Here is a 15365-nt window from a genome sequence, read left to right as displayed (position 1 = left end):
CTTAAGCAATTAAGGATTAATTATCTTAATAATTATTGCATAGTTTTTTGTGGAGCAATATTTTATGGTTTTCAATATTTTCCCTTATTAAGTATCAAGGGATACAAATTTCGTATTTTGCACAATAATTAAAAAAATCATTTTAGCATTTTAGAAATACATGATATGAAATTGGTTTTAAAAAGAAAACTACATTAACTCCATCCTTTAACTCAACTAACAATAGTTTGGTAATTAAAAAATTAACATCGAGTAATCTCTTGATTATAATAGTTACAATGATTTAGTTTCTCATATAGAAAATAACATCAATTTATTTAAGTTTTTGATAAAAAAAAAAAATCGTTAACACAGTACTATTACAGTTGATTACAAAGATAATTGACGTCACATTTTATTATTACGGAATTAATTGATTTTCTAAAAATTAAATTGACACTACATGTAAAATAAGAATTTATTTATTTTATTAATACTTTTAGCACTAAACCATCCTTTGTAATAAAATATGCAGAATAAACAAAATGTAAAGTGTTGCACGCGAAATCAGTAGCATTCATTATATATCGGAAAAATTTGAATAAGAAAATCAATAATACACAATTTGAACATTATAAATATCTTCATTTAATAAAATTTTATTTAAACACTATAAATAAAAAGTATATCTAAATTATTTAATAAAATTTGTATATAATTTTATCAACAATAAAAAGGAAAAGAAATTTACTTATATATTTCATAAGAAAAGTCTTATACATTTGGTTTATTTAATATTTTATAAAATACGAATTTTAAAAATTAAATTATCAAGTTATATGATAAATCTTGATAATTAATTTTGTTTATCAAAATATAAATAAGTCAAATATTAATAAATAACACTAAAACCAAATTTTTTTTCTTAAACTACAAGACTCTTTACAGGTATTTAATACATTTATATTTATTGAAATTCAAATTTGTGGACATAAATTAGGTTAGAACTAGTATCTGTCAATCAACGTACATGGTTGAAAGTAAAACTAACATTTATCTATGTGTTCAAAAAATAATAATAATAATAAAATATATATATATATATATATATATATATATATGAAAGTAAAATTGATAAATAAAGCATCCAATTTTTTTAAGGAACTTTAATATCATAAAATTTTTAAATTAACAAGTAGATCGATAAAATTTAACATTTATAAAGAGTATTAAACAAAATAATTACAACAATACTTCCTAAATAATCCTCACCCATAAAAGTATATAAAAAAGTCTTACTAACCAAATTGAGAAAGGTATTGGACCGTTGGCTTTGTAAACACTAATTAATCAGTTGATTATAAGTGAAGATGATTTTTTTGGCTATATCGCTTGACACTCATCTCTCTTCACTCACACACATATATGATATGATGATAGTTGCCTTAGTGGTAGGGCGCTGTGGGGAATAGAAGATGATAGATTTTTATATATTTTATTACTTATATTTATACACTTAAAATTTTATTTTATATATATTTATACTAATTATTTTATAATTGTTGCAGTTTAACTGAAAATTATTATTAGTACATTATGGAGATATTTTGAATGAAAATTAGATATTTTTAGTTCTTGGCTGTGTTATGTGAAACTGAGTTTGAATTTTGAATTTAAAATTTAAATTTAAATATGAAGATTTGGAGCGATTCTGATTGTGCATAAAACTGATTTGAAAAAATAAAGTTCAACCAATTAGAAACTCAGGGCACAACCTATATAAAAAGGCTTTATGCTCCACACTTGATACTTCCACTTCTTTACACACATTCTTCCTCTTCTTAGTTCTAACCAAATTCATCTTTGAGAGTCATTGGAGACTATTGGCAAGAACAACGAGTTTTCTCTTAGAATCCAAGCAAGTGATTGAGCGACTTTTGGAGAACGAAAATTCTCTTTGTCTCTTACCTTTCTGGTTTCTTTTGTTTGAGTTTTCTTTTATGGTTATAAGTTTATTTATCACGTTCTTTATAGTTTATTTTATTATAAGTAACTAAACCCATAGTTAGGGCTATGGCGGATCCTACTACAATAGTTAGTTGCATTGTAGGGGATCTACCATGTGTAATTAATGGAACTATAGGATAAAACGAGATAAGGGGTTAGGTTAATCACACTTAATTCATTTCTTTCAGCCATTATTAAATTAACAAACTCATAGGATCATGCTTTCTCAACCAATTACCTTGCATAATCATTGAGGGTGTTTGCTCAGGGAAAAGAATATTGACATTGCATAATCAGTGGTTGTTAATAGAACTAATTATGAGTGGTTGACAAATATTTGGATACTAATACTATGATTAAATTAATTAGAACACAAAGAAGTGTAGTAGGTGAACCCATAAGTCCTACGCTCATCTCATCTAATCTCTCTCATACACTATATTATTGTTCTTTTAATTTACTGTTAACATTAAGCTTTATTTTTGATCTGTCACAATCTCGTTACATTTAAACAATCAAATTAAGTTATTCTTAGCACTTAAAAATAATCTTTGTGGGACGATAACTTGGAAACTCTTAATTCAATAACCCTTTATTACTTTTTGATAGGTACACTTGCCCACGAACAATATTGCAACTAGACAGTTGCAACGGTATGGCGAAAATGTTTAAGAACAAACATCTTTTAGGAATAAAAAACATTTTCTAAAAAATCAGAGGAATTGCTACCAAAATTTATTTTAAGAAAATCTTGAAATTTTTTTTAAAATAATATTATCTTCGAAACCAAAAATGAGTTTAGAGTCATGTACATGTAGGAAAGTTATTAGCACCCTACAACGTCTGTTTAAGAACGGTTATCTTAAATTAATTGTATAAATTCATTTAATTTTAAAAAATATTTATTTAACCCCTAAATATTAATTATTTTCATTTTAGAGGAAGAAAAAATTATTTATTAAAATATTAACTAGGTATCTTAACAAAAATTATTTTGACTTGATGGGTTCGGTTCTCGCTCCTACATATCCCTTTGTGCAATGGAGAACTTAAAGTCATGTAGTTCTATCTATAAAAATTATAAAGTTAGTTGATTAAAATTAAATTTAGTAAAAAAAAATTAATTTGAAATTAAAATTATTTTCATAAAATTATAATATTTAGGATACAATATAATGCGGTTATACATGTACCCTACGAGAAACAATACAAAAGGTGAAAGAAGATCACACAACTATATTGCAAATTGTTAAATATCAATAACTTCAATTACTTGGATGTGGTAGAAAAACTCTAATGGTTGAGGAAAAATGAAGATTTAAGTAGAAAATTATAGGTTTAAATTTGACAATTAGTAGATAAGAAATCATTACTATCCTAACCCTAATTTTCGTAAAAAGCACAAGGTTGGTGAGCTGCCACTCGTGAAGCCCATTAGCCATACAATGAAAGAAGCATAAGTCAAAGAATGCATACGAATTGTATAGTTTACTTCCTATGGCTTATCAAGCTTGAGACGAAAATGTAACTTTCTCTGTATATATTCATTCAATATGAATCATTATAACGTCATTATAGAATCTCACGAATCACGACCATGGCATATGACGAATGAAGAAAACTGATATTGAAAACATTGGAATTCCCTGCCGAGGAGGATGGAAATTTTGAAAAACTGACAAAAAAAAGGTAATTCAAAGGAAAAACGTGACAATAAATGTCAACAGTTATTATATTTTTACGATAAATTTTCTATCATAATAATTCTTTTCCTTATTATTGTATAATTATTTTGATGTTAACATATCAATGTATCGCTGATGCACAAAGAGAAAACATTTTTTCTTTATGAGAAAACAAACACTGTATTTGCTGCTTCATTTTTTCATAATAGTTATGATAACATCTAATATCAATCGCTAAAACCTTGCTTGCTTGAAGTTAAGAATTTTGAGTGATGCGATAACGATGGAGATAGTCAAAGAAAGATACATGGTGGAACCTATAAAGCCTTATCTATTGTCGTAATCAGCAACGGTATAGCGAAAACATTTAAGAAAAAGCATCTTCTAGAAATTAAAAAAAAAACGTTTTTTAAAAAATCAGAGAAGTCGCCACTAAAATTTATTTTAAGAAAACCTTGAAAAAACTTTTAAAATAATATGATCTTTGAAACTAAAATTGAGTTCAGAAGTCATTCATGTGTAGGAAAGGTATTAACACCCTAAAACGTCCGTTTGAAAATGGTTACATTAAATTAATTATGCAAATTCATTTTAATTTAAAAAAATATTTATTTAACCCTTAAACATTAATTATTTTCATTTTAGAAGAAGAAAAAATTATTTATTAAAATATTAACTAGGTATCTTAAAAGAAAAAAATTATTTTAAAAATTATTTTGACTTGACGGGTTTGGTTCCTACTCTTACATATCCCAGGTACAATGGAGAACTCAAAGTCACGTAGTCCTATCTATAAAAATTATGAAGTTGGTTGATTAAAATTAAGTTTAGTAAAAGAAAATTTTATTTGAAATTAAAATTATTTTCATAAAATTATAATGTTTAAGATACAAGATAACGCGATTATATATGTATCCTACGGAAACAATACAAAAGGTGAAGAAAAATCACACAACTATATTGCAAATCGTTAAAAATCTTTTATTCGTAAACGAAGTATTTAAATTTTTATTTTTGATTATGATTGATGTTGAAAGAAAATTTAAGATAACATAAGCTATACATAAATCTTTTATAATTTGTTGGACGATCGAAGGTGATGTTAATCACACATTGATGTTGCAAAACTTTGTATGAAAAGATGATTGGTTATTTAATTTATCAATTTTAGAAATATAACTTAAGAAAATTTAAACTATGAAATTAATTCTATTTAGTGGAAAAAGTATTTAATAAAAAAGATTAAAACTTCGTTTAATAAATTTATGTTGTATAAAATGTAAAGTAATGTTAGTACACATAGGTCCTAACAACTTATAATTCGTAAAAGTAGAGTCACTACACATTAGTATTATAAATTATTGTGTTAATAAAATAATTTCTATTTAAATTGATTGATTAGTAAAATGGTGATTATTGAGAATACATTTTGATTGATTATTAAGATAATTAAATTTTTAATAACATATGATAAATTAATATTGATTAAAGCCTCGACAACGTAAGTACACATAGGCTTTATCAATTTATAACATATGGCGGTAGAGAAGCTATACATTAATATTATAAATTGATGTAATTATATTATTTTTTTGTTTAAAATGTAATTCATTAACTATGAAATAAGAGACTAAAACATCGATACAAAATTGAATTACATCTATCTTCTAATATTAATACAATAATGTAAGAAAATAATAATACTAAAGAATAAATAATTCACAAATACATGAATATACAAATCTAAGTAATAATATAATAATTATTATGAGAGTTTTTATTCTCATGTTACTTTACTTATTTTTTATATAAATAATTTATTTATCTATTCTTTGATTTAGTTGATTGAATTTAATGTCTTTAAAATAATAAAATAAAAGAAACAACTATGATAGTAATAATAAAGAAATAAAACATAAAGACAATAAAAAAGTAAAAAAAAAAAAATGCTCGAACCTAATCTAGTAGTTATCCTAATGTGAATCTCTTTTCATAATCCAACGCTAGTTTGTTGCATCGTAAAATAAACAAATAATAATAATGAAAAAAAATAAAAAATAAAGAATAATGAAATAAAGTAAAAAAAAGGAATGATTTAACTATGGAAACTATAACTCTGAGCACATCTCTCTGGAAACTACAACTCTGAATACATTTCGCATTATCACCTCCTATCAATTGTCTAAACTAATAAAATAATAATATAAAGTCATAACTTTATTGAAATCGATTACTTAAAATCAATGACCTTCGTAAATGCTTCTGAACTATTGAATCACATTAAACATTTCTAATCTTTTAAATAATAATTATATATTAATAATGATAAATGGCATGTAGGTGTTCATTTCTATTATTCATCTTCTATTTACATCTTTACTTTGTAAAAACTCAAAACATAGGCATTTGGTCATGAGTTAAGAAACGAAAATAATACCTTGTGTAGTATACATGTTAAGAAATATTTTAGAGCAAGAATGGAGAATGATGAATGGACGGTGCTTTTTTTTTTTCCTCTTTTCTCCAATCTTCTTCTTTTAAAATTTTTCTCTTGCAAAGAAAGAACAAAAACTAAATCCTTGAAAAAAATCCTTTTCATCCTTCGGTTCCTTTCTGTTTTTTTAGATCTTCCTCTATAAAAATTTGCTCTCTTTCTCCTCTCCTGATCTCTTGGAAAAATCTATTTTCTTAAAATTTTTGTACTTTTAAATTTCTTGCCCCCTTCTTTCGAAAACAAAAACCCCCTTTTCCATATTTTTTCCTTGTCTTTTTTATACTGGTCATTTTTAGTGTTTCACATGAAGACAAATTTCTGAATTTTCCCTTTCTCATGTATAGAGTCGGTTTTGACATTGGACTGTAGGCTTGCCTGATGCACGATTTCCATTTTAGGGGGGCCAAATCTTTTTTTTTTCAAAATTTTCTATTTTTTATGTAAAATAATTTTATTTTTATACATATATATATATATATATTAAAAAATTTGGAGGCAATCCCTGGGAGGCAAAAAAATTGGTATTCACAGTTGTCCTTCTTTACTCAGTTCATATCAATTAGAAATATTTTAAAGTTAGAGTTGATGAGAATTGAGTAAAAAAGTAAATCAATTATTGTTTGAAACGAACAAGGTGTACAAGGAACATAAAAACAAATATAATGATCACTCAGCTGTTGGAGAAAGTCATAATTTATGACAATTTGTGTCAAAATGAAATTGTGAAGTGACATTGAGTTTTAACTAAAAACAAAGGTTGTTAGGTAGATATTGGGCTTAAACAACAGGATAAAAGGTGGAAAGTGCCAGTCAAGTTCTAGACTAAGGCCAGTCAGGTGTTGGGCTTTGACAGAAAAATAAAATATGCCAGTTTGGTTTTGGCTTTGACTGAAAGGTAAAAGGTGCTAATTTGGTTATGAACTTTGACAGAAAAGTGAAATATGCTAGGTAGGTTCTGGGCTTTGACAAAAAAAAAATAAAATGAAATGTGTTAATCAGGTGCTGGACTTTAAGAAAAAGTGAAAGATGTGCTAGGTAGGTTTTAGGCTTTGACAGAAAAGTGAAATGTGTCAGTCAGGGGCTGGACTTTGAGAAAAAGTGAAAGATGCTGTCAAATTTTAAGCTTTGACAAAAATGTAAAGAGACTTAGACAAGAAAGGTAAAAAGAAAGACAGAAAAATAAAAAAGTCGATCATGTTCTAGATTGCAAAAGAAATAAAAGGACAGTCAGACTCTAAATTTTAACAGTAAAAATAAGACAGAAAAACAAAGAGATCAGTCAGCTTTTGAATTTTGATTGAAAGGTAAAGAGCTCAGTTAGATCATAGACTTAGATGAAAGATAAAGGTTGTAAGGCAGATAATGAATTTAAATTAAACTTCAAAAGGTGACAATAGATACAATCAAATGCATGCTAATGTAATTATGCAATTGCATAAACTAGATGAATATTAACACTTAGAATGAAGTTATTAAATGATGAAGTCAAATGCTATGATGAGACTTATTAAATAAAAAAAAACTCTCTGTCTCTTTTTTTTTTTTTTTTGAGATAGTAATTTTTCAACCTTATCAAAACATGCACTTTAAGGTTCATAAATGAGTAAGGTTTTTGGTTCACATTAATTCTTTCACGAAATTGGAGCTGAGTGAGGCATTAATCGAATTGAACTGCTATTTATTTTTGAATTGTCATGAGTGTGGTCAACTTCTTCTGTCACACTAAACTTATCAGGAAATTGGTGAGAGTTACCGTGTAAATTTTTAGAGCCTATTATTGTAATCGTATTTTCTTATTATCCTTTTAACAATTTACATGTTTCTTTTTAGTATATAATAACAGAAATGTTGTTGAAGAAGTTGAGTAAACAAAGTGGTGTATAAACTTAATGAAAGGTGACAAAAGTCAGAGATAAGTATTTTTTGGAAAACATGATGACTATGATTAAGAAATGATGATCTTACAAAGAAGACTTACGACACGAAGAAGAAACAAATACATTAAACAAAGGATCAGAATGACTACAAAAATGGTGAAGTATTATGCCAATTAAGTGACGTCATCCAGATGAACAGTGCTAGGTTCTCATGTAAATTGATTATCCATTAACACTGCCAAATAAAATTGCCCTAGTATGATATTTTGAATTCATCTTTTGTTTGATTTAACTTCAACCACTCAAAACTTGCGCCAACTTAGTATTCCAATCCAACATATTTCCTAATTTGAAGTGCTTTCTTGCAATTGAAGTCAGTGCACCTTCTAAATTGCCTTTTCAGGTTTTCAGTTCAGTGTAGAATTTATTTGACCTTAATTTTTGCCTGAGCCGCTCTTTCGAGTTTTCAAGTCATTAGGTTGCTCTAACTTTTGCCTAGGTCGCTTTTTTGGGTTTTCAACTTAGCAAGCTATATTTTTTTTTCTTTTTTTCTCTTTTTTTAAATTAGTTTTAAGAAATAGTATTTTTTTGACAACATCAGAATTAATGGAGTTTGGAAGATCTTGTCCATCCATGTTTGTGAGGATTAGAGCTCCTCCTGAGAAAGCCTTTTTCACCACATATGGTCCTTCATAATTTGGAGACCACTTGCCACGATAATCTTTATGCATTGGCAAAATCTTTTTGAGCACCATATCTCCCTCGCTGAATTCTCTTAGACGAACCTTTTTGTCAAAAGCCTTCTTCATCCTTCTCTAGTATAGTTGACCGTGACATAATGCATTCAATCGTTTTCCTTCAATGAGATTCAATTGATCAAAATGAGATTGAACCCATTCTACTTCTTCCAATTTGATCTCTATCATTACTCTTAATAAGTGAATTTCAACCTCAATAGGAAGTACTGCTTCCATTCCATATACCAAAGAGTATAGAGTTGCCTCAGTTGAAGGACGAACTAAAGTTCGATATCCATGTAAGGCAAATGGCAGCATTTCATGCCAATCCCTATATGGCACCACCATCTTTTGAATGATCTTCTTAATATTTTTATTGGTTGCTTTGATCGCTACGTTCATCTTTGGGCAATAGGGGGAGGAATTATGATGTCGAATCTTGAAATTGTTACACAATTCTTTCATCATTTTATTATTCAGATTAGTGTCGTTGTCTGTTATCAACTTGCTTAGGAGGCCATATCGACAGATCAAATCCTTTTTAATGAATCTTACCACCACATTTCGGGTCACACTAGCATATGAGGCAGCCTTGACCCATTTTGTAAAATAGGCAATGGCAACTAGAATGAAGCGATGACCATTAGATACTTTAGGTTCAATGGGTCCAATAACATCAATTCCCCCATATTGAGAAAGGCTAAGGCGATGATAAGACATTCAGAGTTGTTGGGGAAACATTAATATTATTAGTATATGTTTAACATTTATGACATGTCTTCACATAACGAAAGCAATTGGCCTCCATTGTCAACCAATAATATCTAGCCATTAGAATCTTCTTTGCCATGGCATGTCCATTGCCATGAGTCCCAAATGAACCTTCATGAATCTCTTATATGATCTTTCGTGCTTCTAAATCATTCACACATCTGAGCAGAACCATATCATGATTCCTTTTGTAGAGCACATCTCCATTCAGAAAGAAACTCATTGCTAATCTCCACAATGTCCTTTTGTCATTTTCAGCAGCATTTAATGGGTATTATTGATGTTTTAGGAAATTTTTAATGTCATGATACCAAGGTTTACCATTGGATTCTTCTTCAATCATTTGACAATAGGCAGGATGATCAAGTTGTTGCATCTTTATGAACGACATGTCTTCTTTTTATCTCACTACAAACATTGATGACAAAGTGGCCAAAGCATCAGCCAATTGATTCTCCTCATGAGGAATGTGCTGGAAAGTAACCTCATCAAAATACTTCACCAATTCTCCAATATAAGCCTGATAAGGGATTAATTTTGCATCTCGAGTCTCTCATTCCCCTTTCAGCTGGTGGATCACCAAGGCTGAGTCACTATACACCTCAAGAATTTTGATCTTTGACTCTATAGCTGTTGGAATTTTCAAAGCACATGCTTCATATTCAGCTACATTATTCATACAATCAAATGATAATCTAGCTGTGATCGGGATATATTGCTTCTCTGGAGAAATCAATATAACACCAATCATATGTCCAAGTGCATTAGAAGCACCATCAAACATCATGACTCATCCATCTTTCGCCGAAGATTCTTTCTCATTAAACAACTCCATTATATTCTCATAAGGAAATTCATACTGTATTGACTGATAATCATTCACCGGTTGATGAGCTAAGAAATTTGCGAGAGCGCTGCTCTTAATTGCTTTCTGGGTAACATACACAATATCATATTATGACAAGAGGACCTGCCAATGTGCAATCCTTCTAGTAAAGGCTGGTTTCTCAAAGATGTATTTGATTGAGTCCATTTTTAACACCAACAAAGTAGTATGACGCAACATGTATTGCCTTAACCTGTAAGCTGCCCAAGTCAAGGCATAACAAGTTCGCTCCAATGAGTATTCGGCTTCATAATTAGTGAATTTCATGCTCAAGTAAAAAATGGCATGCTCTTTCTGACCTGATTCAACATGTTGACCCAAAACACATCCCATGGATCCTTCTAACACTGTCAAGTACATAATGAGCGGTCTCCCTGGTATCGACGACACTAGTATAAGAGGATTCTGTAAATACTGTTTTATTTTCTCAAAAGCTTCTTGACAATCATCATTCCACTCCATCAGCTGATTTTTTTGTAACAACTTAAAAATTGGCTCACAAGTGGTAGTTAACTGACATATGAATCAGGCAATATAATTTAATCTCTCTAAAAATCCGTTGACCTCTTTTTTAGTACGAGGCGGTGGCATTTCAGTGATTGCTTTTGCCTTGTCAGGATCAACCTCTATTCCATTTTGACTGACTATGAATCCCAACAACTTGCCAGATTTCACCCCCAAGGTACATTTGACAGGGTTCAACCGCAATTTGTATTTCCCTAACCGCTCAAACAACTTGTGTAAATTTACAATGTGGTCTTCTTCGGTCCTTGATTTGGCAATCATATCATCCTTATAGATTTACAACACATTCGAACCTTTCCATCTTTCTTAGGAACTGACACAATGTTGGCAACCCATTGAGGGTATTTGGCAACAACAAGGAAACCTGCATCGAATTGCTTCTTGACCTCCTCCCTAATCTTCAGTGACATCTCAAGTCCCATTCTCCTTAATTTTTGCTTAACTGGGAAACACTCTGGCTTTAGTGGCAATTTATGCTCGATTATATCAACATCTAGGAATAACATATCTTGATAAGACCATGCAAAGACATCACTATAATCATGCAAAAGTTTAATCAACTTGTCGCGCTCTTTTTTTTTTTTTCATAAGGGTGCCTATTTTGATTCCTTTATTATCATCTTCAGTCCCCAAATTAACCGTTTCAGTTGGTTCTTCATGAGGTTAGATCTCTTTCACTTCTTGATCAATTAACTTGAGGAATTCTGGCAATAAATCACCACCATTATCATCTTTGATCGCTTGATAAATGGGACAATCAAAATTAATGGATGAGATATTAACACAGTTACTTTCAGACATGTCACTTTCGAATCTGCCTTGTGCTAGAGTTGAGGCAAAAAAAAAATGAATGACAAGATTCAAATAATAAAGAAAGAAGACATGAAAGGTTACTGAGAATTCAAAACTGCATTTCATTTAAAAATATACTTAAAAGGAAACATGTGTCCTAACTTACAAAACAAATTGATATTTCAAATTACAAAAAGAAATCATATATCAGTGTTTTCAAAAAGTAATGATAGCCTAAAGCTTTGGGACAAAACAATAGGATTAGCTTCAATGATTACTTTGAATAGTCATTAAAAATCACAGGTAACTCAATGATCTCCCAATTGCCAACTTTGGTGTTCAGTGGACAAGTGTGGACTAGGTTCACAATCTCTTCTCCAGGTACATCTTCATCAGCAGCAGTCACTGAGTCTTGAAACTCAAATCCAGCACTATAAAAGCTCTTCAGAAGATCACAAATGGGGACCCCTTCACTTTCAGGCTCTCTACCCTCCAACCTAGCTGATCTTCTTTCTTTCTTCTCCTCTATGACTCTTTTCTTATCGGCCTTAGTGGGTATATACCCCAACCCAAACATATCCTTATTCTCATGGAGTTGTAACTATTTTGCTGCTTTTGTGGTCGTTTGTTTTGACCCAAACTCTCTTCCTCGAGCATGACTTTAGCTGTTATTATGGATGTATTAGACAATTGAGGCTTTACGATTGTGGTTCCCTCTCCAACATAAGTAACATTCACAATCTCTAAAGCCTGAAAAGAAGTCTCTAGAGCTTCTTCAGTAGCTTCAATGTAAGGAGTAGACGAAGGCTTACTCACTAACATATCTTCTTCACTAGAGACAATCACTAACTTATTATCAATGATAAACTTCAATGTTTGATGCAATGTGGATGGTACAACTCCAACAGAATGAATCCAAGGCCTCTCCAAAAGGCAGTTATAAGCTGGTGCAATGTCCATTACTTGAAACAAAATTTGAAAAGTGCAAGGACCAATTTGGATTGGGATCTCAATTTCTCCAATAACCTCTCTTCTTGTTCCATCAAAGGCTCTTACTATCATGGCATTAGGTTTCATATGCGACTCATCACAAGCTAATTTTAACAATGTTGCTTTTGACATCACATAAAAAGAAGATCCATTATCAATAAGCACTCTAGCAATACTGTGATCTTGACATTTGACAGAAATATGCAGTGCTTTATTGTGCCTCATTCCTTCGACAGGTACTTCATCATCAGTGAAGGTGAGATAATTGTTTGAAATAATATTACCAACAATGCCTCTAAACTTGTCGGTAGTGATATCATGGTTGACATGAGCCTCATTCAACACTTTCAAAAGAGTCCTCCTATGTGGCTCAGAGTTCAGTAACAGTGATAAAAGAGAATTACTAAAATTTTGTTTAACTATTCGACAACTTGATATTCATTTTGCCAAATAAATTTCAAAAACTCACAAGCTTCTTCATTAGACACTGTCTTCTTTATTTTAGGCATTTTCTCTTTGTCAGCATCTTCAAACTCGCCCAATTTGGCTTTCCCCTTTGAGAATTTCTCTATCTCTTTTACTCGCTCTTTTCTCAGATCCTCAAATGTATAAATACGACCACTGCGGGTCATCCCGCCAACACCAACAATGTTTGAGATGGCAAGGGTATCTGAACTAACACCTTGTGTTTGGTTTTCTTTCAGATTTCTGACATAAACCCCTGCATTATACTTCCATGGCACTGCTTTGTTGTCCTTGTAAGAAAATGGAGCTGGTATTTGTATAGTGATGGGTCTAGGTCCATTAGTATCTGGGGTATTCATACATTTGGTGTAATGAATGACCAAGGGTTTCAAGAAAGCTGAGGATTGCCCATCAATAGTCAAAACTTCATTTTTCTCCTTAGGATGCCTGATTTGGACCAAATGTTTGTCCATCAGGGTTTGCAAAACATGTTTGAATTCTTCACAATCTTCAATGGAGTGGTCTACATCAAGGTGCAAATTGCACATACTTTCTTCATGTACAAAACTCTTGATCAAGTCAGTCTTGTACAATTCAGTAAAAATAACCTTTAGAGGAGTCGTAACCTCTTCAACTTTCCTCTTCAAAACACTAGTAGACTCTTCCTTGATGGCATTTACTGATGGCCCTCCATGCCCAAGTAAAGGATTAATCCTAAAATTAGGATTATCCTCCTTGAAATTCAGCCATTTGGCATTGATTAAGTCTTGGACTTTAAACTTTAGTGTCCTACAATTCTCTGTCGAATCACCAATGCCACCAGCATGATACTCGCACTTAGCATTTGGATCATACCCTCTTAGATAGGGCATTCTACTGGTTTTATTGGACATGGCACAACTAAAGAACTTTGGAATAAGCGAGGTAGCAACTCTATATAGGACATTAGGATTGGGTTAAATTAAATTTGCTTCCTCTCTTGATTATTTTGAGGTCTTATTTGGTTGAGATTTAGGTTTTGGTTCCAATGTTGGGGTGGTCTCATAGGTGGTATTATGAAAAACATAGGCGGAGCAGGTTAGTAAGGGCGCGGCTGATAAGGTTGGGGACTTGGGTTTTGTGAAACGACATTGATATATGTGTAAGATATTTGAAGGCCAAGAAATGTAGGTTGGAATTGAGGGGGTGCATGGTTAGGTTTGATGAAAGGGATTTCTCTTAGGTGGAAAGTTATAGCATTAGTCTCTCCTTCTTTCCTCCTTCCTGGACCATTTATGAATTTCTTCAAATTGGAGGGTTCACCAGAATTGTGAAATATCTTACCGCTCCTCATTCCTCCTTCCACTCTTTCTCCGATAATTACAATATCAAAGAAGTTTGACGAAACACTTCCAATCATCCTATCATAGAATGGTGATTGGAGAGTATCAATAAACATCGCTACCATTTCCTTTTCAGACAAATGGAGCTCCACTTGAGCCGCAACTTCTCTCCATCTCTGGGTGTATTCTTTAGAAGTCTCATCTTCCTTCTTTAATATGTTTTGCAGTTGTAATCTATCGAAAGCCATATTAATATTGTACTTGAAATAATACCAATGTTTATTGGGTTCTTAGCTATCAGTGGTGTATAACTATGGGGAAGGCCATATGGGTGGACCTGAAGGTTGTGCAAGATTGGGTTGATTTGATGGTTGGCCAGTGTTTGTTGGGTTCTCAGCTATCGATGTTGTATAACCATGGGGAAGGCCATATGGGAGAAATTGGACATTTTGTTGATTGAAAGCTTGTTGGGGAGGCCTTTCTACATGCAAGGTCAAAGGCACCATTATTTCATGAGGAGGAAAACTTTGAGACGGTCCTTGTGTAGGGGTAAAACCTAGTGGATAAGTAAGAGTGGGTTGTGCTGGAGGTGCTTGAGCAGGGTCCCCTCTGTGGTTGTTCTCTCTAAAGACTTCAGTGCCTCTAGGATTTGTGCCATTTGTTCCTTTAGCTGGTTAACATCATTTCTCAGTTCTTCATTGTGCTCCTTTAACTCATCTATAATCCTTGTTTGAGCATGAGTTCTATAAGGATGCTTTAAAAAACATTTTTCCGTTATATTTGTTTAATTTTTTGAAATAGTTTGTAGTCAAAAAAGAATTAATCAAAATAAAAA

At 31.2% G+C, this 15365-nt stretch overlaps 1 protein-coding gene across 1 annotated transcript; it reads right to left on the bottom strand.

Moving 5' to 3' along the window:
- Positions 1-11218: 11218 nt before the first annotated feature.
- Positions 11219-14101, bottom strand: LOC113851562. The gene is made up of 4 exons (XM_027482083.1): positions 13191-14101; positions 12456-13104; positions 12032-12300; positions 11219-11495 (listed from the first exon to the last, which is right to left on the bottom strand). The coding sequence occupies exons 1-4, from the start codon at positions 14099-14101 to the stop codon at positions 11219-11221; spliced, it is 2106 nt and encodes a 701-aa protein (XP_027337884.1).
- Positions 14102-15365: the final 1264 nt, after the last annotated feature.

This window comes from Abrus precatorius, unplaced genomic scaffold (assembly GCF_003935025.1).
Source record: "Abrus precatorius isolate BTA unplaced genomic scaffold, Abrus_2018 Scaffold10, whole genome shotgun sequence".
NCBI classification, from domain to species: Eukaryota; Viridiplantae; Streptophyta; class Magnoliopsida; order Fabales; family Fabaceae; genus Abrus; species Abrus precatorius.
This window is presented reverse-complemented; position numbering and strand designations above follow the sequence as displayed.

Coding starts and splice junctions, on each gene's coding strand:
- LOC113851562 (XM_027482083.1), bottom strand. CDS start 14,101: ATGTCCAATAAAACCAGTAGAATGCCCTATCTAAGAGGGTATGATCCA. Junction 13,105..13,190: donor GAGTTTTTGAAATTTATTTG/GCAAAATGAATA, acceptor TGAGCCACATAG/GAGGACTCTTTTGAAAGTGT. Junction 11,496..12,031: donor ATTTTTAATGACTATTCAAA/GTAATCATTGAA, acceptor GCATGATTATAG/TGATGTCTTTGCATGGTCTT.